This window comes from Pagrus major, chromosome 4, assembly GCF_040436345.1.
Source record: "Pagrus major chromosome 4, Pma_NU_1.0".
Lineage (NCBI taxonomy): Eukaryota > Metazoa > Chordata > Actinopteri > Spariformes > Sparidae > Pagrus > Pagrus major.
This window is the reverse complement of record NC_133218.1, coordinates 18,761,456-18,787,522: the sequence shown is the minus strand read 5'-3', so window position 1 is coordinate 18,787,522 and position 26,067 is coordinate 18,761,456. Positions and strand designations below refer to the sequence as shown.

Sequence of the window (26,067 nt, the reverse complement as noted above, 5' to 3'; positions counted from 1 at the left end):
CAAATGTATAAAACGTATACCAATGAACTGAATTTGTATTACAAATATTGATATTCAGTTTAATAAATGTAATCATATAAAAAACAAATGTATTTATAAAAGCTTATTTATTTCTTAATTTCTTCTGAATCAAATATTTTCTTCCCATCATCTTTAAACAGTTAAATACTGACAGCAAGTAACTGAAAACTTAAATGAACACAGCCAAGTCATTCAGGTCATCATGTCTGAAGACAAGTCATGTCACATGTATTTAACTTCCAAGGTCAAGTCAAGTCTCAAGTCATTTCTTTTAATTCAAGTTGCAAGTATTCAAAACAGTGACCCAACTTGACTCGAGCCCAAGTCACAAGCACTGGAGTCCACATCTCTAATGACAGGCGTTTCTGGTAGGGCTAGTAAATGTTAATGTTAATTAACTTGCTAATTCAACGCTGGTTGCTTTGTAGTACTAGAAAGCACATGGATTAGTGTCAGAGCTAAACCCTGTGCTAATTTTAACCTTTTGTTTTCCCACGAGCAAAACAAAGTCGACAAACAGTCAAGGTGACTGTTCATGAAGAAAACTCTACAACATGCAAAGATTGCATCGTGGATCAGCTTTCTTAACTGTGAGAAAGATTCTGTAAATGTATTTTCTCTGCAACAGACATAACATGGCAACTGAGGACATTACACTGGCAAAACACATCTCCATCACTGCTCTACTGCTCTGGCTGTGTATTGGCCTCTGAGTAAAATAAGCAATTGGAAATAATCCAAGGTCACTTTTCCAAACATGTCAAGGCAGAGTCATTCAACATATTAGGCTATATACATTATAATATATGAAAAAAGTTCTTGCAGCTACTGTGTGTGTGTGTGTGTGTGTGTGTGTGTGTGTGTGTGTGTGTGTGTGTGTGTGTGTGATCAATCAGAGACAGGGAAAGCACTTTTGACAGGGACTGAGGATCACATTTAGCAATATTGAATGATCCCCTCTCCCCTATGTGGCTGTACATTAAGGAAGCATATATAATAGTTTATCTATCATACAGCAAAAATTCAACAAACGTTTTCATTTAGTCTGCCATACTTACAAACTTTGGTTTGCGTTCTCCTTCATCGTAACTTGACGTGCTGTGGGGGGCAGAGCCCTTCTTCTTTTGAGGTTTGCTGTCTCGTCCGGTTGTGGATTCAAAGCGCTGACTAAAGCTATCCATGTTGTTAACCTAATGACTTCGACAGTTGACAGCCAAGTCACTAAAGACGTTAACCTTCGAATGTAGCCCGTGTAACGCTAGCACACACCCTAAAACGGTGAAGGACAACAGACACGAAGTTGTCTACATTACTGTTCGTGTTTTGAATTGGCCGGGACAGCTAGTGCTGGTGACCGCGTACGTGCAAATTACACCAGCTTGTCAAAAACACAGATGTCCACACGAATATGTTGTAGCCTTCACTCCCGACTGTCCGTTTAGCTAGCTAGCACACTTGCTAAACTATCATTCACCGGTGGCTTTACTTAGCGCTAATCCAATTTATGGACTGTCACGTAAACGTACCTGGCTAACTCTTTAGTTTCCGCTAACAGAGGAAATGCGGCATACAAAGGAACACTTTTCCTTTTCACAAATGTTATCCGTCCCTTAATTGAAAGCTATACACTTATTACCAGAAGTAGCTGACGCGTTGGCCGCTGATAAAATTATGTGGCAGCTATTTCTTTTTTTTTTTTGACAGACCCGCGCAATGTGGATGTCAGATCCGCGTGTTTAATCCGACCAATAGCATTCAATCAACCACAAAAGGGGAATCTTCATTGGTGCAGCCTACTCTGTTTACAGTTGAGAACTGATTTGATTGGCCGGGCTGAGCTGTCAATCAGCCTTACTTCATATTAGGGCTGTTCGTTTTATCCAATCGGGGTCTCCCGTAGGTACAGCCGTGTATGATGTGTAGCTTAAGCACAGAGGCGGTTCCAGTTTATCTGCAGTCATTCATGTCATGCTGGATAGAAATTATACAGAATACAACTTTAACGATGTTTTAATTAACTCACATGGCACATTTTAATGAGTGCAAACTACCAACCATACAAGCTGCCAAAAAAAACCCATTTACTTCAAAGTGTGTTTTGTTCTGCTTTTTTTTTTCCACCTTTTATTGCAAAAAGGACAGTTTACAAAGAATTCAGGCAAACCAAACAGTAGCACATACAAAACAAATATAAGCGATAATACAAATACAAATAGATATATGTACAGAACATAACATAAGATGAAAATTACATACAGGAAAATGAAGTAAGGAGACAGAAAAATGGGTACATATACAGATCAATATAGACATCATTAGACAGGTTTCAGGGTAAAAGGTTTCACAATGATTTATAAATTTACTACATTTTTTTTATTTATTAGTGATTAACAGTAAGTAGTGAGTTTAGTTCTAAAAGAAAAGGTGAAAATTTGGGCATTTACTTTGAAGTACAATAATAGTAATAGTATTAATAGTTTTGAGGAGACTCCTGTATAGTTTAGCCTACAGCAAAACATCCAGTAAGACTGTAAAGTATGTATCTGACTGGAGAAGTGCCTAAAACAGTATTTTTTATTACACATAGATTGTCCATCTAATTCTATTCCATCAGTCCAATGAGAAGGCTCACATTTAAAGCAATGTTTTTCTTGCAAGTTGAGTCAATGTGCATGAATTTTATAACTAGCTATTTAACACTACGTTATGTTTATGTTGAAGTTCACCTTAACTTTAAATGTAACAGAGACGTGGACTTGACTCACTGTTCTGATAACTTGTAGCATTGACTTGACAGAAAATAAATGACTCGGAAGTTAAAGAGTCGGGTCTTGACTTGAGACAGGATGACTTGTCTGTGTCATTTGATGTTTTATGTCGAGTTTTTTTTATTAGTCAGGCTATCAGTATATTTTACTGCTTGATAGGGAATATTTTCGATTTAAGAAATTAGGAAATAAATAATATTTGTATTTGGTTTCATTATGTTAATTTCAGTGATTATCAGTTATAATATGCAAGCCCTGGGTTCCATTGTCGTACTTTTTGAACTGGTTACATAAATTGGCCAATAATATCATTATTAGACAGGTACTGATACCTTGTCTTATCTCTTTATAAAGATTGAATCTTTGGGAGGGACTTGCCTTAATTTAGACTTGACTTGATTTGACTTGACCAAGAAAAAATGACTTGAGGGAGACTTAGTTGAGACTCTGACCAAATGACTTGGGACCTGCTTGAGACATGGACTAAATGACTTGAGTCACATGTCTGATGTAATTATTGAATAAACATATAAGGTTTATATATAAGTCTGCATTCATTTAATTCTATCAGACTAAGTTAATTAATTTATTTACATTGACGGAAATGGATAGAAAAATATTGCATTAAATGTGACCCTTTACATTCACCTTATGTAATATAATTACATGGAAAATCTACATGTAACTGAAATACTTCAAGTCACTAATTTCTGCAATTTAAAAACAAATATTTAAACAATTTTTGGTTGTGGAAACTTTATTTTAGTGTTATATGCGTTACATGATAAACCATAAATAACCTTGAATTTTCAATCAATTTCATATGACTCATAATAGGCCTACCATTATGTACAGTTTATATGATTAAAATGGAATGAGTACTGTCTACAGGTCATAAATATGAAATACATGTCTGTGGGTCCACATCAGTATTCCTTACTTATCAGATATTTACTGGGCATTGTAGAAAATGCTTAGCCGTCCTTGGAGCCAACAGGACTTTCACTTCTCTTGCAGGCTTTCATGTGAAACTTGGGTGGAACATAAGTTGATGCTGCCCTTTTTTTCCCTATCAAGTCGCTACACTGAGAGTGCTTCACGCTTTTGGTTTTCAGCTTTGTTTGGCAATTTAAAAGGATGCCTTAAGCTACAGTAAAATCCCAAATACCTTGTCTGATAAAAACAGCACTGAGCTGATGTGATGCAACAAACAGAAACTTTTATGATATTCTTCTCATGTGCTCTTCTCAAAATATGATTTGCTCCCCCAAGTCATACAGTATCAAAGAGAGTTCCCTCGATGTAAAACCAACCACTGAAACACTTGTGGCCTTGTTAGTGAGGTCCATAAACTATAGGAGAACATACTAATTATGTGGCATGTTGACAGTGAATCACATGATGATTGCTCTTGGTGGATGCAAAGCTGTGAGCTGTTCTGCAGTTAATGTTTTTACTCAGCAGTAATGCTTCATCATGCGGAACTTTCTTCTTGAAGACAATAAAGTTTATGTAACCTAATGATGGCAACAGGATAAAAAAAAACCCCACAAGTAGTATTAACCTTTCCACTGTCTTTGTGCTTCCAGACAGCTGGGAGCATGCCAATCCCTCCTTAAACCCCACCGCTGCAGTCAGATGATAATTAGACATGTGTAGCCGACTAACAATTACAGCCTTAACAACAGTTCATTGAGGGTTTGATTGATAGTGTTTGCAAAGAACGTATCCTTGCCACCAGCAAAAACAGGCAACAGGTCACAGATTACAGCTGCCTCTTAGCTCATGTAATTTGTTCAACTATTATATTCAGAGCATCAATCTTTCACAAGTTGAGCAGTGATTCTGTGTAATTATACAAAACCATTACTATGACAATCTGCAAAAATGAAATGGACTGAGACATTGACATAAACGAATGAAGGTGTGTACACGCATGGCTTATATGTAAATTCCTGCAAACCGATTTGGAATTCAAATGTTATATGTGTGTATATTTCTTCAAGGCAAAACTTGAAGTCAAATGTCACTATTGAACGAAACCTTAAGCTATGAAATCACTTTTGACTTTCTTTGAATTCACCCCTCTTGAAATCTTCTTATCTTTAAAGACCTTTATTCCTTGAGTCCCCGAAAGGCTATCTGCATGGCTGCCAGCATTGTGTTAACACTCGTCATCTTGCTGAACACAAGCCTTTTGCCTTGGTCCATGCTAATCCTCTCAGACAATGAGAGATCTACCCTGGCAGAAAGGTTAAAGAATTGCGACAGGGATATACAATCACAAACCTCCCCAAAGACCAAATAAATCAGATTGAAATGTTCTTGTATTGATTAGAACATTTTTGGTATTTAAACAAACAGTTCATAGAATCCATGCAAGTTAGTTTGAATGTTTTTTTTTCTTGTTAAATCCTGTCTTTTATGTCAGTATATCAAGAAAAAAGGTACAACTAAAAAAAGTTATGTTTTTTTAATGAGCACAATTCAACCTAGTATGAAAGTTCCAGGTTGCATACAATGAATGCAATGAAACAATGTAATATACAGTCTGTTTTGTACAGAACAATTATTAATCATTTGCGAGCACACATTTCGACATTCTCTTTAGCTAAGGTCAGATGATACCTCAGTGAGGGATATGTTATCCTCACAACGGAGCTCCATGTCTTTTGCTGGGGCTTCTAAATAAAAAGGGCTCTAAATCTTGTGTAATTTGCATCAGGAGAGTAGGCGCTGTTTCAGCATTTCAGTGTGCATCTACTACCATCTTGTGGTTTCATTTAAAATTGTATCGCTTGGGGTTTTGCTTCACTAATAACTACACCATGCCAGGTATGCTTCCACAAATGTCTTTTGTCCTTCAAAAAAAAAATATTCTTTTTGCTTTCCAAAAATAAAAAGAAAGCAAAATGATTATCATTAATAGAAACACATTTTTTTAATCACCAGAACCACCATAAAACATTAGTAAAACTATTTAAATCACCTTTGGTTTACTGTATGTCATTAAACACACTAACCCTATGGCAAAGGGGCGTAGGCGCAATAAAAAGCAATATATGAACCATTTGTTAAGCATGTTTTAAGTTTTCATTACAGGAAGTCTTAGTTTGGGAGTCCAACTGGAATCAGGTGATATATGAAACACATGCAAACATGTCTATGCTCCCCCAAAAGGGAAGTATTGAAATCTCTTTTGAGGTCCTAATAATTGTGTTGTGTTGCCAGATTTAGTATGCCTATGTGATTGGCCTGTCCCAAACCAGCCAAACAAGGGGTGCATACCAAGAGGAAATTGGTAATTGGCCTCATAATATGATTAGAGTGGACTATATCATCATTTTCACAATGAGTTCAAAAATGCATGAAGTAAAAACAAAGGATGTCTTTTACCACTGGATGTCAGACACAATTAAACTAGCCATACTGAAAATCGAAATCCGAAAATGTATTTTGACCCTCTCGGCGCTCCATACTTGTTGAGCGCGTCTCGTTCGGTGACGTATGTTACGTAGGGTCGTTCAATACTCACATTAGCGAGCTTTATTATTGTTGGGAGGAGAATATGTTTTACAAAATTAGATAGTCGTTATTCAAGTGTGCTCACTTTAAACGTATTGGCGTCGCTGTGTACACATCTACAGTTTGGACGAAAATGACCGATCTGACAGATTCCCTGGCCAAAGAGGGCTGGTAGGTAGCATGGTAGCTAACGTCAGTGAGCTACAGCTAACTCACTGAGGTGCCAGATTGCTGTTAGCTAACAACACTAATCATTAGCTATATCTACATGGGGGTTTTGCGAGAACACGAAATTTGCCAAATTACTCGCAACCCCTGTAGGTTGTGCAGGTTGTGGCAATGTTATTAGCTCGTCTGAAGCGAAACTAAGGCAAAGTTAACTAAGAGCTAGCGAGATAAACAACGTTAGCTAGCTAATACAGACTTAGCATGTCATTAACATAACTCAAACTACTGACGCTACAGTTTACCCATAGGTGCATGCAGGGACGGTTACAGAGCACCGACCTCAGTTGAATTTAAAAAGTGCTTTTGAAAGTCATAACTTCCCAGCAGCACGCACTATATCTAGCTAATTAGAATACTTCACTGACTGTAGCCCACCTTCGTCTTGAAAACATCCAAATATGAACATTAATCCAGTTTTGTGTTTTTCTCAATGGGATGGCACCTGCAGCAGTGTTGCAACGTAGTTAGTATTGTGATATTATACAGATTACTTTTTATACATCTGATATTAGTTTTTTTTTTACACATGATATACTCTGACCAAAGAAGCTGAGGCCATAATCTGAATTATTTTTGTAGTATTAGCAGATTTTTTGAGATTTACGTGCAGTATGAAGGTGCTTCTTTATTGCAGGATATGCTCACGTACTACTTGTAACCTCTGCTAACTTTTTCATCTTCCCTCTCCATCCCTCCCCTTTACTGTTGTCTTCCAGGTACCTAAGTGATGAAGGCATAGCAGAACTTAAAGGATCTGCTGAGAAAATAACACACAGTGACATTATCCGTATTGCACTTGACGTAAGTTCTAATCTTACAAGTTTTACACACACCTACCAGTGTAACAGCAGTCTACCCAGCAGTATGCAGATATTGTATTTCACTGTGATTGAAACTCATCTGTCGACTGTTGTGGGAAATGGTTTTGAAATGTTGTGGTAATTCATTGAGAAACAATTTAAAACTGGCAGTTGCTGGACTTACTAGCGGAGGTAGACTTGTATGGAAACTAGGGCTGGGCGATATGGCCTTAAAATTATATTGCAATATTTACAGGTAGTAATGTGATACGCGTTTTTTGATAAATAGTCATCAGTAATCACTTTACTGTGATCTATCTTGGACGATATGTAGTGTCATAATACAATATTGATGTAATGTGGATATATTGCCTAGCCATAATGAGAACAATATTATGGAGGCTAATGCTAATTTGTGTCATTTTATGACCCACTATTGGCAGACCCAGCCTCAGCTCTTCAGATTATTTAAAACATTCCCATCAAACTGTTTACCTTTTTGTGTCTGAAAAAACAGTTCTTTGCTTACCTGCTAACCTGTTATCAGAAATTTAACATAAGGACAAAGGTGTATTAATTCTTCAGAGATGAGCTGTGATGGTGTAGCATTAACATGTCTATGAACATAAATAAACATACTTGTATATTCTTGTGGCTAAATGACAAAGAGGTACAAAAAGTTTTAGAATTGGTCTAGTAAAATGCCAGCAGCTGTGACACAGGTTGCAATAGCTTTCACGTAATTAACGTAATCCCCTTGAGGGCAACTGTGCTATATGTCTGCTAGAAGTGCTTGTTTTTGGCTACTGACCGACCGTTATCGCACTCCTCAAAGCCACCAGTAATTTTAACTTGAGATCATCTTGCCCAGTAACGGTAAGGGTGCTTTGATTCATCGGCCATTGGCCCACGATCTTTATCTGCTGATATTGGCTCTAAATAGTTTGGTCGGTTGTCTCTGCAGGGATCAAGACTAACAGCAACTTTTTAGTAATTCTGTGTTACTAAATTCTGTGTCCTATTATTGTTTCTTAATTCTGATTTTTTTTTCTGTCCACAGGTAACTTTTTATTTGGTTTACACCTATTCTTCAAATCAAAATACATATAATTATTTATTTCCACAACATTTGAAAAGTGTTTATTGTGCCACTAATAACTAACAACTAACAACTATAGATACCATGTTAAGATATGTACTCTTGATCTGTGATCAGATTGGCCAGTACTGCTTCCAGCAATTGGTGATCGGCCCCAAAAATCCTGATTGGAGCATCCTTACATAATAGTTTAGCTGTTGTAGCTGGGCCTGACCTAAACCAGGTCAGATGGAAGTCTGTCTCAATGGAACAAGTTAGGGTTGGGTGGATTTCAAATCTTTCAAACCGGTTTGATATGAGGCTTAATACCTGACTTGCCCAGTAAGACCAAATTCCATCAATGGTTGTCACACATGACTCAGCCCATGAATGACAGCAGCACTACAGTCCATCATGTTGTTGTGACACATTGTAACTTTTCTTATTCTGAAGTTAAACATCAAAATAATAAATATGATTACACTTCAGTAGAGTGAAACTTGAGAAAAGCTGACAGAGGTGACAGTTTAAGTAGATCATGTATGTGAATCTTGCAAGTCAGTGGTTTTTCAAAAACACATTCCTGCAAATGTTTCACAGTACAAGCCTTGTTAAGAAATGAAGGTTTTCTGTCTGCTAAAACGCTAGAGGGCTGTTGGTTTGAAATGGATACAAGAAGTAAGTCGAGTGAGTTTGTATTAACAGCATAATGCAGTAACTTTAACAGCGCACACAGGAGCAGTGGATCTGAACAAAGCTTCGCTCTGCAGGCTAAAAAAACCCCATGAGCTGCAGCATAACCTGCGCCAACTCATGGACATTGGTCTAAGTAGTATAGTGGCACTGTATGAATAACTCAACTCAAGTACAAGATAACAAGAATTCAGCACTGCACCACATATGGAGCTCAGCTAATATGCTATCCCGAAGCTCCTGCTAACTAGCCACATGCTACGAGTTCTCTCCACCTGACGTTTCGCCTGACAAATGCTAGTTCAGTCGGATGGCACAAAATAAAGAGTTGAATCAGGATTTCAGATAAGACTGTGATGCTGTTTACCTGACCCACAGTAGCAGACAATTCCAGAACATACAATAGGTGCTTTTACTGCAGAAGCTTTGACCTTTGCGTTCTGGCCTGGAGTGCTGCCAAAAGATCTCAGACCGCACAGCGACTTATTACTGCATACCTGGCTGAACCAACATGTAGTCACTTTGGCTTTAAGCTTGTAGGGCCTTAGAAACAATGAGCGAAATCTTTAATTGCTGCTTTGCTAAGAAGACAGTGATCTCATTTCCTCAAATCTGTTACACGTTTCGATGCAGCATTTTGAAATAATTGTATCATAATTTAAGAGACATTTATTGAGATATCAATACAAAAAAAGCGATTCTTTTTTCAGGCTTACTGGGGAAATAAAAGGCCGACATTTATAGATATTGTCAGCTGCAGTAATATAGTTTTCTGAAAATAACTGTGTTAAATATTAAGAATAATTGAAAGCTCAATTTCTTTTCAGTTAGATTGCACCCAGTACACCATACAAATTGAAATGACACCATGGAATATATACTGAATGATATTGCTGATTATTTCTATTTTTTCACAGCACAGTGTTAGCAAGCACCTTTTTGGAGTGTACTTGAGGCATAATCTCATTGTGATTTGCACCTTATTTGTTTATTTATTTATTTTTAATTAAGCAATATCTCCTTTGCAGAATGATCTTAGGCCTATTGGGAGAAAATTCCTACCAGCTGATATCAATAGTGGAAGAACAGAGAAGGTGAGTTGTGCTAAAATACTTATACGTCCATGTCAATGCTGTATGTATGAGACGTGGGAAATTATGTGTCTCGGTCAGTCTGTTTTAACATCGAAAGTCAGTGAAGGCTGACGCTTTCAGCTGAAATGCAGTTCTCATTGGTGACACTAGATGGCCCTAACACACTGACAAACAAGGATCAGAGAAACGCTTCTACAGCTGTTAAACTGGAGTTGAGCAACTGGAGAGAAAATTTGATGTTCCAAATAGTGTCAGAGGATTAAAACATGTAATTCTGTGTAAGCTTAACCTGTGCTCCCTTCATGCTTAGAACAAGATACACACTCATGGCATGCACCTTGTGTATGTGTGTAACAGACTGAATGCTATTTTTAATATGTATAACACTACATATAGATTGTAATATTGTAGAGATTTGTAGACTTTATTTAGACCTTTTGCTTGACAGAAATATAAAACATTATATGAGAGGGCAGATCTGATAAATGGTTTTGAATAAAATTATACTCAATCTGAGGCAATGAAGGAATAACAAAATCTGTGCTGACACCGGTACATTAAATGAAAAGAGTTCTCTTATGCCATAGAAATAATTTGGACCAACCATTGATAAATATTTGCATGCACTTCGCTGTCCCAATCCTCCCTGGCATGCTGCCGATTTGCCTATTAGGCTTTAATTCTTTTTTCATCTCCTGCACGTGGCCAGTTGGAGGGTCCATGTGTTCTCCAGGTGCAGAAGGTGAGGAATGTCTCAGCTCCTAAAGACCACGAGGAGTCCCAGGGTGCACCGCGAATGCTGCGGCTACAGATGACAGATGGGCATACCAGCTGTGTTGGATTGGAGTTTAAACACCTGTCTAAGATCAGGTACCTATATAATCGTTTTGTTGCATGAGGAATGTGTCAGATCTAGTGCAAATGATGGGATGCGGTGCACTGCAATTATCTGAGAACGTAATATCACTGTGTAATACCTGTAAGAAAAAACATTGTTATGGTTTAAAAATATATAATTGTAACCAATGTATTTCCAGTTGCTTAATAGATGCCAAGCAAAAGGTCATCACCTCAGTTCGTCATATATTCAAAGCAAATGTGTGAGATTCTGCACACAACCTTCTCCTTCAACTCCTTGTCAACACTCTCACCCCACCAAATGCCTCAATTTTCCCCTTTATCTGCAATTTCCACGTGGTGGCAGCTATCGAGCAATTCCCAGCCTTAATTACATCTCCATCCCAGCAACGGTGGCCTTGGTGACTGCTGCCATGGTGACTAGCCAGTCTGTACAGGTGGAGTGGCCAGAATGTGGGCCTTGACTTCCTGATGGGAAGAGAGGAGAGAACAGAACAAATCCCCTCTTTATGAGCGGCACGCATGCCCTGGCTGCCAACAGCGGTGGTTAGTGTTTCTTATGAAAGTGTCCGCTTTAGTGTGCGTGAGGACATAAGTGAGTGGCAAAGAAGGATGAAAAGGATTACACAACTGTTCAGCGAGTAAGACAGCAATATAGAGGAACGACAATTAAGTGTTAAGTAGCAGCATTGTTCAGAGGGTGAATAGTGTGTTTGTAGGATTTTTTTGTATGTGATTGAATCGAGGATAGTGTGCCTCACTTGTGCATCGGCCACTATCATGAGAACAGCATCTATCCCAGAGGTTTGGAGTGAAATCCCTAATTGTTGCTTTGGCATCAGGCATCAGTAGCTGGAAATCCCTCTAAGTCCCTGTGCTTTCTTAATGAGAGAGGCAGAGGCCTTATCAGGCCTGATGAGATAGAGGGGCTTTTAATTTACCATGAGGATGGGTGAGCAGCTGGGATTATTAATAGTCTCTCCTAGCCTCGCCACCCATCCCCTGGCACTGCTCCATGTCATTTATAAAGTGGTATGGGTAAGGCAATAGGTTGTGTGGCTTGGGATATGCAGTTATAATATCTTAAACCCTTGAATGTGTTTAAAATTTAACAGTTGGTTAAACAATTTATATATGAAGCATCTTCTCATAAATACTTTTGTATTGTTTTGTCCTTTTTTTCAGTCTTAATACCCCCCCTGGAACAAAGGTAAAGCTGCTTGGTACGGTCCAGGTTAAAAATGGTCTTTTGCTGCTCGATGACTCAAAAATCTCTGTCCTTGGAGGAGAGGTTGATCACATGGTGGAGAAATGGGAACTACAAAGGGTGAGGGCTGCTTTTGTAATGATGGCTCAGCTACTTTTACTAAGAAAATATGGAACTCATATGTTGGTAATCATTTTAAATCTGCATTAAAGGCCAACCCCAGCCTGTCATTACTCTTGCTATGATTGTGTTTTTTCCTGGTTTTTAAGAATGATCTCCCTTTACCATTCAAACCTGCAGAGTCTGGCCAAACACAGCAGGAGTAACATTGGAGCAGAAGGTGGACCTCCCCCCTTTGTGCCCTTTGGTCAGGTGAGAATAATAACAATAACAATAGCGCACTTTTCAAAATAAGTTACAAAGTGTGTTCTGAAATAAACACATGAAGAAAACAAACTAGAAATAGGAATATAAAACAGCAAACTAACAAAAATAATGCAACTGTATGAAAATGAGAGGTCAGGGACCAGGCCTGGCTCCAGGAGTGGACCTTGATGTCCTTTTTCTTAGTAATGTTCCCTGTGATCTTTTTAAATGAATCGTAAGGGTCTTCATGAATCTTTAAAATGCATGACTGCATTTTAATTGTGCTTGTTGTCCTACCACACATATTGCAAACAATGCAATGACAGCATTCCCCTCCCCTCAAAAATTAAGTGTTGCATTTGTATTAAAATAAAATTCTGTGGTAACTGGTAGAAAGGTGAGAAAAGATTAAGTGTTAGATAACAGTAAGCAGGGCTCTAAAGTGCACCATTTAAAAATAATAATAATAATAATAATAATAATAATAAATACATAAAAATTATTTATATAGATTGTCATATTGTTAAACAATTAGAATCTATACACAGTATTAGATTTGAAAAGAATAATGATGCTTAATACCCAGTGTCTTCAGAAAGTATTGAACTGTCTTCAATCTTTCTGGATTTATTTTTTTTGCACAGCTATTTAAAGAAAGATAAACACAGCCATATCTCATTTTTAAACTACTGAGCGTGAGTCAATACTCCCTTGACAGGGATCACAGCTTCAGAGAGGGGTACATCCGTACCAGCTTGACACTTTGATTTTGGGATTTTCACCCACACTTCATTCCAGATTTGCTCAAGCTTTGTGAAGTTCTTGCTTCGGGTTGTGATCCTGTTCCAAAGTAATTGGCACTCTGAAACAGATTCTCTTCAAATCCTTGCCCGCATTTTCCTTGGTTCTATGTTCAGTCAGCCAGTCGGTTCCACTTCTCCCAGTCTGTGCTACTCAGAAACATTCCCACAGTATGAAGTTGCTACCACTATGCTTCACAGCAGTTATTCCCCTGAAAGAGTGTTCACATATCATCAGATTTTTTTTGCCTTCCTTTGGCCCAGTAGTCGTCAAGTCAATTTTAGTCATATTTATATCAATTAACACTTAACTTAAATGATATGAGGCATACAGATATGTCTGGTTTTATCTTCCTTTCCCTTTTAAAATCAATTTTAAAATAGTCTACTGTCGACAACAAGGTGTGTGTGTGAATAATCTAGAATAACAGGGGCATTTTCATTAGAAAGAGACATTGCTGTGTTTTTTTGTACCACAAATTGAATTCCATTCTCCCCCGATGAATTGGAATGGCAGCAGAAATCTTACTGGTGGAGATCTAAAAACCTGGGCAAATGAAACCCAAGCTATGTGCATAAGTTGGTACTAGGGCTGCCCGATAAATCGAATTTTCATCGTCATCGCGATATGAACATGTGCGATAAACACATCGCAAAAGACTGCCTGACACGCGATGAATAAGAAAAATCATTTTGTTTACATGCGCCATGAGCATGCTAACATTTAGCCTATCAGACGGAGCCCTGTTTACAAAGGCCAATCAGATGAAGCCCCAGCTAGCCGTTAGCTACCCGGACAAAATTAATCGGCATCAGTTTGGTGGTGATTGCCAGGTTATAATGGCTGAGGGAGGAGAAAAAAGCGATGAAAATGGTCGACGAAGGCCTTGTGGTGAAAAGAAACAGCACTTCTGCTATATGAACTTATTTTGGATTCAGGAGAGACGACGGTGTAACGTGGGCTGGTGAAGGGGAAGGTGATGGTCCACTTTAGTGCGGTTGCTCTGGTTACTCAAGAGACGGCAGGCAACATGTGGGGGTTTCCGCACGGCACTTTTATTCATAACACTGACCGCACCATGCCAGGTCTCTACGGCACTAATGTTACAGGCATACATGCAAATGAACACAGGCCGAGGTTCTTCTACCAACACTTCACAAAATAAAAAGGGAAGTCTTCGCTCTGTTAGCGGTATCCTTTCTCATGAGGAGCGGAAGTACACCTGCTCTTCTTCATCGTACAGGTTACATTACCCACTAAACAAAAGGAGGCGCCACCTAGTGCCACTACATTAAATAACTGACTGTTACAACGTGTTACAATGACAGGTACTGTGTGAGCACATCAGCACATCTGGGAATGTGGTAACAACCTAACAAAGTTAACATGCTGGTTTTCTTGGCCAAGAACTTGTGTTAAGGGAATAACTAAGGTTGTAACTTGCCCTAACGGGTAGATATTTTTTCCTGATTTTATTTTCTCTTGATTTAGTGGGCTGGCCCTACTCTATTTCAGTTTTGTCCCTCATACTACAGATCTCTGCACCTTGTTAGGCAGAGTCAAGGGCCTTGATGATTGTGATGAGAGACATTACAGTTAATTTAAAGTGCCATGTTTAATTTATATTTATTTAATTATTTAAGTTGTTTCCCCCTGGATGTTTTATTTATTTCAACTCTGCATGGTAAGAGATGTTTTGGTTGAGTTTACAAGAAAATAGTTTAAAGGGAGCAGGGGAAATTAAACTTTAATTTCATATAGGTATAATGTTTTATTTAAATTAATGTTCTGCTTAATTGGTTGGGTATTCATGTGCAGTTTGTTCAATAAAAGCATGTTCGAAATTATTTATTTCATTCTTTATTCAGTGGACATTGGCTATTCAATGTTTGGGGTCTATGTTAGCAGTGTACCTATTAATGCGGAAACATTATTATTAACTGTATAGTTAATAATATGCAAACTTCAATATTTGTTTATTTATCGCAAGTTATATCGTCATCGCAATATTGAACAGTGTTATCGCACATCGCAGATTTTCCTCATATCGTGCAGGCCTAGTTGGTACCTCTAGATGTAATAACAATAATGGGCCCTATTATAATCATGCCGTCGCAACAAAGAGTGCAAAGCAATAGCCACCTGCTATTTTTGTTCATATAGGTGCAGCAGCACATAGTGTAAAATGGGTGAAGTGGAATATAGATCAGAGGTCATTCACATGGTCTATATCTATAGTCTTTATATTCTTACACAAGAGTGCCGGCCACGGTGACGCATGACGACAACAGCTCCACAAATAAAGAAACAAGTTCTCCAGGATATCATACCATTGTCCGATGGGGCGGATCGGCATGATGTGAACACAAAGCACCCAAAATCTGCAGCCAAAGACAGCTAGTGTCTTTTTTTAACACTTAATTAGTACAATCAAGACTGAAACAAATAATTGAAAACAATGTTTGATTATGATTTCAGGTAATCTGATCTCTCTGGCATATACATCAGAATACCAAGTCATAACAGACCCATCTGATGTGTTGTTATGTATTTAATGTAGGTAAATACAGTGGACGGTCATGACACTCAGCTCTGGCTCGACAAATTCTCCCATTGCTCAACTTACATGTCCTGCTGCCTTCAGATGGCTGCAGGGACTTAATTGAACGACAAGCTCTTCATACTGTCTAAAGCAGCTGCGAACAACGGATACTGTCGGAATCAATCATATTAATTTATAAACAGAAGTGATTTACCGGCGCTCCTTCTTTATCCACATTAAGCTGTAATTTTTTAATGCCAATCTCAACGCGTTTACTGGCTGGGGAGTGTTTAATTGATTTAATTTATCTACGTTTTAAGCATTATTCTGTTATTGCTGTTTTTTTGCTCTTCTTGACAAAATCATCAGAAACAGGCGTGGTTTTGATGGACTTGGCCCACAAAAATAGGCCCTAATGTATTTTATTTGTAATTTGGATGAACTAACCTCATAACACCTTATACATTATAAATGCTAATGAAGTCATTAAGTTTTCCACTTTTGCATTTTACTTCAGCCTTCATTGCTCTAGCTGTCTAACAATTGCCTGCTCAATTTCCTTCGCTTCAGAAAAGTAACCTCTTGCTTCATAATCAGGCTTACTATGTTACTATGTTACTGTGAGGGACCCAGCAGTTGACACAGGGACGCAGACTCCAAAATAGCAAAAATAGCTTAAATTTATTTTTTCAAAGTCAAACTCAAAAAGTTCACAAAAGATTTAGGGCCCTTTAAAGGTTAACATAACAAAACCAAAGAGACCAGACACAAACACACCCTCCACCTATCTTCTGCCAAATGAAACAAAGGAACTGCTTAAATACTACTGGACTAAACCAAAATAAATGACAGGATAATTATCAAATCAATTAAGCTTACAAAAGAACCAAAAATTGTGCAAAAAAACAAAATATAGATTTCTACCAAAATAACCTACTTAAACTAATATTTACATATATACACAAAATAATCTAACTCAAATTAAACATAACAAAATCCCAACAAAATCTTAAATTCCCCCCCACGACTGGACAGCAGTTGGATCATGCTGAGCAGGTCTTAAACTGGCGGAACCTTTCTGCCCGTCTTTTGGCTGGTTTCCGCCCGGACCCCAATCGCCGCCGCACATCCCACCACGACGCCGGAGTTGGCCAGACTCAGGACCCCCGCAGCGGGCATGGTAAATAAAGCAGGACAAAAAGAATTAATACAAAATAACAGCAAACCCATAGTCAACACAAATGTGTGCACTTGCAAATGTGTGACCATGACATGCTTAAAGTAAATAAAGTCTATATGAGGTATGAAATCAAAAGACTATGCGTCGTGTATTTATTTGTTTACATATGTTTAACGATGTGTGTCGATCCTAATAATAACAATAACAACGTGCAGGAATAAACCTAAGTGTACAAATTATACTAATGATTAAAGCATCAAACATGTGAGTGAGTGCAAGAGGAGGGGTTACCGACAGGCAGACGGTGTTTACTGTGGTGTGGACGCGTCTGCGGCCATCACAGTTACTTACTATGATTTGCTCCAGTCAAATGATGACTTCTCTGACTGAGGTTATAGTTTTAGACTTAGACTATAGTTTTTTAAAACATAACTATGTAGTTCTCATGTAATTCCACAAAATGTGGAAACTGACAAGCTCATTGATTCTTCTTCTTGAGGACCTACACATGATTGACAAGTTTTCTGGAGAACATGTTCTTACTCTATTTGCTCCCTGCAGAAATGTGCAAGGAAGGATGAAGTAGACAGCAGAGAACTCGACCAGAGGAAGACGCTCCAGACTCTCAACGTGTTCAAAAGTACTGAGGAGAATGCCGAGTTTGAAAAGCAGCGGACAGCAGCTATTGCTGAGGTGGCCAAGACCAAAGAGGTATGTAAACCCCTATCATGGGTATGTGTGTTAAATGGTATTGAATAGATGGTTGTGGTAACTAAGGGGTACTTAATAATTTTACAGAGCTACTGCAACATTTTCTAACTCGTATTTGTTTGGTTTGCCTCACAATATATAGTGTATGATAGTGCATATCTATTATACTTTGTTAAAGTCTTAGGCAACAAAATGTAGCAATATTCTGGTTAACCTATAATTTGATTTTCAGGACCTTGTAAACATCGTCTTGTAAACAAATAATATCCATTATTGATTGCATTTCCTCAAACTATTTCATTTGGCCTCCATTTAAAAGTACATGCACCTTATTGACATTCATCTTAACCTTGATTGGCCCTGACATTCGAGTAACCCTTCAAATTAAAAATCATAATTACATTGTCAGCTACAAACTTCTGTTTCTTTTTTGTTTAGTCTAGCCCTGCAGCTGTATTGATCTTTATGTTCTTTCACTTGTTAGGGTCCCCGAACATTTGGAGGTGGAGGAAATGCAGGCAGCAATTTATCCAGCGCTGCTTCCTCCTCCCGGAGCCGAGACTCATACCAGCAGAGGAGACGGGAAGACAGGGTCGAAAGAACTGACAGCAGACAAGATGGAAACTATAGAGAGCTGGTGAGAAGACAAACTCGGTCCAAACCTGTTGAACTGTTTTAAGTCAGTTAAATATAAGATAGTTATGAAAGCCACCTGTGCTTAAGTGATGATTTTGTAATAAAGCAACTTAAAGGTTGGTAGTTTCACGGCTCATAGACTTGATGGGGCATTGACTATAATATTGAGGAAATCTAAATGAGTCAGAGGGTTAGGATTGTAGTGATCAGGTTTTACCAATCAAGTTGCGGTCAATTTGTGTAGCTGTGTGGTGTGACTCGCCAGTGTCTTGGCAGAACTCAGCCAGCTTTGGGCTGAACACTACAATCGAATGGAACGTGATATTATTTTGTTTGGCTGGCTGCAAGAAATCTCAAAGTGATACCCATGTCTGACCCAGTTAAAAGGAGGGGAGGTTCTTTGTGGACCTTTTTCTTTCTCCAGTGTCCATCAAATTCATCTTTCTCCATCACAACGAACCTTACATCCATGTCTAATGTTACCAAACTATTCTCCATCCACATGTCTTTTCCTCCTCTTCTTGCACATTTTATACAATTTTGGGTCTGTGTTCTGTCTGTCATTATGTCTTGTTTGAAGGTGGATGAACGTGCTCTGAGAGACATCATGGAGATGGGCTTTAACAGGGAGGCTGCTCGGCAGGCTCTAATGGACAATAACAACAACCTTGAAGTGGCACTAAACAGTCTACTGACAGGATCTTCTGGTAGCAGACCTGGCCCTCCAGTTGCTGAATCAACCAAGCCCCCACCCAGAGGTACACACACACACACACACACACACACACACACACACACACACACACACACACACACACACACACATGCTGCCCCGCTTTGGTTTGAGAAAACGTCCCATAGCCTGAAATACTTGGTGTTCCGACAGAGCAAGAGTGAAATAGGGGGTAGTGATGTGGAGGTCCTTTTTTAAATGCATTGAAAATCACCTACAGCCTAGTTAAAGGTCCACAGTGCATTGCATACACACTTTACTGCTGACTATTTTCCCAGGCACACCGTAAGGCTTCAGATGGATGTTCTACTTTAGCTGCAGTCATTGTTTCGTATTTGTTTCAGTGTTGAAAATCATCTCGTAACAACTTTAAACTTGTTATATTACCATGAACTGCCTACTTTTCTCTTTTTTCTCATCATGTGGTACAGCCACTGTGAGCAGTGCCTGATTTTAAAGCTTTTGTTGTTGCTGCACACATGGATCGTCTGAGCGAGCTACAGAGCATTACATCAAATTAATGTAATCTAAAAGTATATGTGTTTCCCTAATACTGCTCACATTGAGCACAAGTAAAAGACCTGATTGAGTTGGGTTCAGGTTTAAAGTGAACACAAACACACATGTATGCACATACCGAGACAAACAAAACAATGTCACACCTACTTCAGACACCCAGGGCTAGAAGGTGTACACAATCAAACAGCCAGTTTCTTTGATCAAACTGTTCTTAGTTGGGTCTGTATAATCTTATTTCTGGATTCCTTTCAGCCAGAGGAAGGGGAAGAGGCCGGTCTAGAAATGAAGATGAGGAGGAGGGAGCAGGGGGACGGCCATCTGGACCAAGCACTCTGTTTGACTTTCTGGAATCCAAGATGGGAGTTTTCTCCATTGATGGTGGGTGAACTTTCATACTCAAATGCTTTGGCCCCTCTCTCAGGTCAATAACTGTCATGCTTCATCTTTTTTCTTGATTTCTTTTTAGGAAAGAACACATTTAATGATTCTAAATATGGGTTTGGTTTGTTTTCTCAGAGCAAAAGAGCCAGGCACCTCAGAGATACCATGAGAGTAAAGCAAACTTCTCAAACTCAGACTACTACTCCAAAGAGACATCTCAGACCAAGTTCTCCTCGTATAATGAGCATAGGCAACAAAGGAATGACAGACCACCTCGCTTTCACAGGGACACTGATTTTCCCAAACCAGGCCAGGAGCCTCTCTCTAACTGTACAACCTCCCAAGCATCAGCTCAGGCCCAGCAGTGGAAGGGCCAGGAGAGATGGTCACGGGGCACATCGGACAGATCGCAGAACGACAGGAGAGAGACGCGAGATGAGCAGATTTTTCCTTCATCCTTCCCGACTACTTTTACACGTTCCAAAGAACCTCAGCAGCAGATGGAGTTTAGTGGATCTCACCACCAACGATACAGAAATGGGGATGGTGGTGGAAACATGGCTGGACTGTCTAATAGAAGAGGGGTAAAAGATACTCCACCCACTACTAAACTGACCAATTCTGGAGGCGAGGAGCTGGATGGAAGAGGAAATAATAAACGTCAAGACAGAATTGAAGAGCACAACAACAGCAGGAGGATGGGGAAGACTGACCGGCCAAACTCAAACCACTTTGACCGACAAAGGGATGGTGGGCCACCAAACTTTAACTCGAGAGGGGGGAGCTCAGGGACATCCCAAGAAGCGGGGTTACCACGGGATTGTCGAATCATGACGGGGGATCCTTCTACTTTCCAAAATGGAGATCTGGACCACAAAAGAACTGGGCCAATCAAGCCAGCAAACTCATCATTTCCCCCCAACAGAGAGCAGCAGCCCTCCAAGAAAAACGCTCCTAATAACCCAGGATCTAAAAAAAAGTCAGGACAAGGCAAAGGTCAAGGTCCTCGAGGGCCAGAGAAAAGTCATAATGTGGAGCATGCTTGGAAACCTGGAGACCGGTGCCTGGCACTGTACTGGGAAGACAGCAAGGTATGTCTACGTTGGTTTGGTAACATAGCAATAGCTGACAATAATGTTTATAAATGTGTTTGCATTCAACTTACTGTATGTCAAGTAAGAGAAAATATAGTGAAATAAAAACAGATTACATACATGCACAAATTAGCTCATAATGTGACATGTGACAGTAATTACAAACTAGACAACTAAATTTATAAAAACTTTAAAATAAATCTAAGAGTGACTAATCGCAGACAATGCAGGATAATAGAAATGTCACTTTTTTTTTTCTGTTTGACACCTAACATGCTAAATGACATCGAAGAATAATTAGTGACTAATTTTCTCTGACTTAGTGTTGACAGCGTGTTAGATTTGTTTGTCATGTTGTAATTAATTGATAAAAAATGTGTCTTTGGTTTGACCTGGGAATATTTGATTTAAAATAATTAGATTTATTTTTGTTTCTGTGTGTGTGTGTGTGTGTGTGTGTGTGTGTCTGTGTGTCTGTGTGTCTGTGTGTGTGCGTGTGTGTGCAGTTCTACCATGCCAGAATAGATGCTGTGCATCCATCAGGCACCACGGCTGTGGTTGTATTTAGTGATTATGGCAACTGTGAAGAGGTCCTGCTACATAACATCAAGCCTGTTCCTGGCGATGTGATGGTAAGGAGAAATAAAACACATCAATAACATAATTTATACTGCATCATCATTAAGATAACAATGTGTTAGTAAAAGGTCCAGAGTGTAGGATTTAGTGGCATATAGCGGTGAGGTTGCAATTTGCAACCAACTGAATACCCCTCGTCTCAACACCCCTATGGTGGTCGCTTAAAACCAGTGTTGGGAATAACTTCTGCAACTAACTGCAAATCCTAGTAATCTGTTATTATCTATTTTCATAAAAGTAATCCATTACTGGAAAAGATTGCTGTCTTTTCCTTTCCTTTAAATAAATTTTAAAAATCCCTAAAGCATTTGCATTGTTTCTAGCTGCGTGCCAGCAGAAGGTAAACCTACAGTTGTGTCAATGCGCATGCGTAGCTAGCTAATTCACCGTAGTGAGATGGCAGAGAGGACAGCATTAACTCTGTGTAAATATTCTCATTATTCACTCATGGTTTACGGGTTCATTAGTTGCATTTTTAAACATCATACTAGACTAAAGAGCCTGTTGTATTATTTTCATTGAAACAGCTGTGCCTAATACTGTATGCCTCTGCCCAGTTTGCTGTCAAATTGTTAGCAAAATAAAGAGCTGTAAATGTTATATTGCATCTGTCATTCCTATTATTAGGCTGCAGAGTTACCAATTGTGGGCTGTATAGAAGGCTACAAAATGACAGTAGAGTCAAAACATTCAAAGGTACATGTACTGTTGGCTACATGCCGTCTGGACAATATAACCAACATCAAAGCGAGTCGCAAAGGGGCTTTACCATAATTTTTGGTAACTCTAAAGTACTCTAACGCATTACTTTACTCAGTAGATAACACAGTAACGCCACAAGTTACTTTTTAATGGCAGTAATCTTGTAATTTAATGAGTTACTTATAAAAGTAACCTTACCCAACACTGCTTAAAACAAAAAAATACACAAAAGACCCTCTCAAGAGCCAGTGTTTAGTTTGTCAGTTCTGGGCTCCTGTACAAACATGCTGGTGCAACATGGTGGACCCTGTGGAGGATTATGCACCACCTCTGTAGATATAAAAAGCTCATTCTAACGTAACAAAAACACAGATCCCCCTAAAGCCTACACACTGGACTTTTAATTCTATAGTAAGTGGAATCTACTGAACTGTATTCAAGTGGGTTGATGAAGGTGATGAAATGTGAATGTGACATATAATCTGATTTCCCACAGTAACATCACAACCATGTCAAATGTGCATTGGCAGGAGGAAGATGATGGTTATTATGACAGTTCATTAGAGTTTCGCCGTGGGGGAGATGGACAGCCTAGACGCACAAGACCTACACAGCAGTATTACCAGCCACCCAGGGCACGAGATTGATGTGTCTGCTTTTAGAGGTAAATAATGTGAAATAGGTTTGTTTTTTTCATTAATAATTAAAACATTGTTTGAACAAGTCCTTTAAAAAACAAAAAAAAGGAATATTTTATTCCTAACATGCCTCATTTCACTGTGGGGTAGCCTTGAATTATACATTATAATAGACGTGAAGTATAGACGGCACAAGAGTAATTTGTTAGCATTTCAGTAACCTTGTCTCATGCATTATTACCTACGTATAGTAATAGAAACTGTTGCCAGGCACAGCTAAAACAAACTCTCATGCTCTTAATTTTGTGTAGAATTTGTTTTTATATAATAATGTCAACTTTCAGTCCTCCTGATGGTACAATGCATTGTGCAGTTGTGATCTTATGAAATGCTCAACTGCCATCCAAATTCAAACATGCTCATTTTTATAAATTTGTTAATCGTTTTCTTTTTCTCCATCCATCAGTGCGCTTGTCCCCCCTCCTTCCACGGCAGAGATGATGTGACTTTCTGCAACAATCCAGAGTGCTTCCTGAATTTTTAAGTGTCCACATCGTCAAGACATACAGAACTTTTCAAAGGGCTTGGACACAATGCAAAAATAAAAGAAAAACTGACATGAGCACCTGTTGACTTTGTTAAGGACATATCTACTGTATATGTTGTGAAGATTTGTTAAATGGATGCATTAAAATAAACAATTATAATGTAGTGGATCTGTTGTTTTAATGTGTTTTATTTTTAATAACCAAATTCAAATGATGCATAAATAAAGAGAAAGCTCTCCATTTAGTTGCCAAAGTTGCGAATTCTTGTCTTCGAGCCTGCCATTTCTCCTCTTGTGAATAGACATAGACATTATGAGTCCATAGCAAGAGGCTCGAGCTCGTTTGTCGTGCTCTGTGAAGCAAATCCAAAGGGTAAGACAATCTCTTCCCCCTGTAATAGAGACGGTTACATTGCAGAGATATCATTTTGCACATTACAAAAGGGACTGTACCTAGCTCTTCACGCACTGCACACACACCACTGAGCTGGCTGTTTATGGACCTGTGCTGTGCGAGAGACAAGTTTTAAACATCAAGAAATAATGTCCACCTTGGCTCCAGTTTCACTCCCACCAACAGAAGGAGACAAATGGACAATGCATCAGGGTTCAGCAGAGAGGCTGCTGCACTATTCTGTATCACCGGTCCAAAGGATTTGCTTTATTTTCCAACTGAGACGCCAAGCGAGCATAGATGAATAATTAACGGCTGGTAATATGGAAACCTATCTGTTGGGGAGGAACTGAAAGTGAAGCTCTTGAAAGTGTTCCTGGGGACCGACCGTGACACACTGGCCAGATAATCATAAAGGATTGATTTTCAATCAGATAAACTGTGATATTTTGGTAGAGGAATTAAGCCCATTCCATATTGAATATTTTTCTCTTGGCCCTGTGAAATGTCAGGCAAGACAAATATTAGGCAGAAGCCCTGTGGTCCCTTCAGTCATTAGACTCAGCAAATGTATGTGTGCAAATATTGATGCTGTGGATTATAAGGTCAGTTTTTGTCACTGTTATTACTTGACAAGTGTAAACTGATTTTTATCAAATAGAAAATCCTCATGCAGCTGTTGTATGAAGGAGAGGAACTCAGTAAGGCTTGAACGGGGGACATGGGACACGTTTTATTGCATATTTGCAAATGAGTAATAAGCACACTGTAAATTAGTTTTGTGAAAATGCTGTCCGAAACAGTCAAGATGTGACTGGCTACTCACTATTTCGGCTGTGGTATTTATGAAGCCATAATAAACACTGAATGAGCGATTCAATGTTTGTGTAATGTTAGTTTGACATCTCGTTTTGTCTCTTTATAAAGAAAGTGAAAGACTATGAAAGATGGCAGGACAGATTGGATTACATCTTGTTTTTCATGTTTACGTAACTGCACAGTTGATTCAATCTTGTTGATGTTGTGATCAGAGTAAATCTGAAAGCTTAAAATACTGTGCATGTTTTTCTGTGACAGACTGTGGTTGGATAATTATCCAGTATTCTACAAACAATCTTAGATCATGATTGGATTTTTACAAGAAAGGATTTACACTCGAAGAGAAATGTATTGGGGCGGAAATTCACTTTTTAATGTCCAGGCTTGTACAGTTAGCTTCAGTTTGATTGTATTTACATTTATGTTGGATTATGAGTGGGTGCCACTGTTGCTCAGTGGATAGCACAGTTGCCTCACAATAACAAAGGTTGTGGGTTCAAATCCGACAAGAATGTTCTTCTAACAATCCAAAGAGATCTGGTGACTGTAAGATTGTCTGTGTGATAGACATCAGACCTGTTCAAAGTGAAGCCAATGTGGAAGTGCCTTAAACCTGCATTTATTCTAATGGTCAGCAGGGCAACTCCACTGGTTGCAAAAAGAAAGTCTAATTGTATATAAGTTTATGAGAAAATGACACTACTTCACACTTGATTTATCACTTCAGTAAACAGTTTCCTACTGAGTTTATGGTCTCAGTCACTAGTTTTAAGTCTTCTTCAATACAGCATGATGTTCATTTTGTAAATTATGGTCCCATTTAGTGTAAAACAGACGATGAATCAGGGTATACTTTAGGATTAGGCTACCTTGGGACTGACCAGTTGCTACCACGGCATGTCCTCGGGTTATTCATCAGATCTGTTCAGGATATTTTCCTTAGCTCCACCCTCTTGTCCAAATATGGTCACTTCTGGGAAGGCCCTTAATGCCAAAATAGCCAAGAAATGCCAGAAACGTTGTATGTACTCATTTCTTTTTGCCCTTCGATTTTGATTATATTTACTGATGAAACTTGATATATGTCAAAGAA

The 26,067-nt window shown here is 38.8% G+C and overlaps 2 protein-coding genes across 3 annotated transcripts in view; one reads left to right on the top strand and one right to left on the bottom strand.

Annotated features, from left to right (window-relative positions):
- The window catches only part of LOC140994201 (protein diaphanous homolog 3-like), a 165,945-nt gene extending 164,274 nt beyond the window's left edge, over positions 1 to 1,671 (bottom strand). The window contains exon 1 of the mRNA XM_073463751.1: positions 1,080 to 1,671. Within this exon, the coding sequence (XP_073319852.1) occupies positions 1,080 to 1,202 (123 nt within the window). The 5' untranslated portion in view covers positions 1,203 to 1,671. The remainder of the gene's footprint in view (positions 1 to 1,079) is intronic.
- Positions 1,672 to 6,273: 4,602 nt separating this feature from the next.
- On the top strand, positions 6,274 to 23,930 carry LOC140995041 (tudor domain-containing protein 3-like). 2 transcript variants are annotated; one of them, XR_012178754.1, is made up of 14 exons: positions 6,274 to 6,485; positions 7,259 to 7,343; positions 10,142 to 10,207; positions 10,917 to 11,077; positions 12,251 to 12,392; positions 12,573 to 12,644; positions 17,723 to 17,872; positions 18,357 to 18,509; positions 19,089 to 19,266; positions 20,013 to 20,138; positions 20,277 to 21,232; positions 21,742 to 21,867; positions 23,073 to 23,240; positions 23,681 to 23,930. XR_012178754.1 is itself a non-coding variant. In XM_073464928.1 (14 exons), the coding sequence occupies exons 1-13, from the start codon at positions 6,448 to 6,450 to the stop codon at positions 23,221 to 23,223; spliced, it is 2,370 nt and encodes a 789-aa protein (XP_073321029.1). In that variant the 5' UTR covers positions 6,274 to 6,447; the 3' UTR covers positions 23,224 to 23,240; positions 23,681 to 23,930. The 2 variants fall into 2 exon arrangements, 1 of the variants encoding a protein (XP_073321029.1); XM_073464928.1 differs by having other exon boundaries at positions 23,107 to 23,240.
- The last annotated feature ends 2,137 nt before the right edge of the window (positions 23,931 to 26,067 follow it).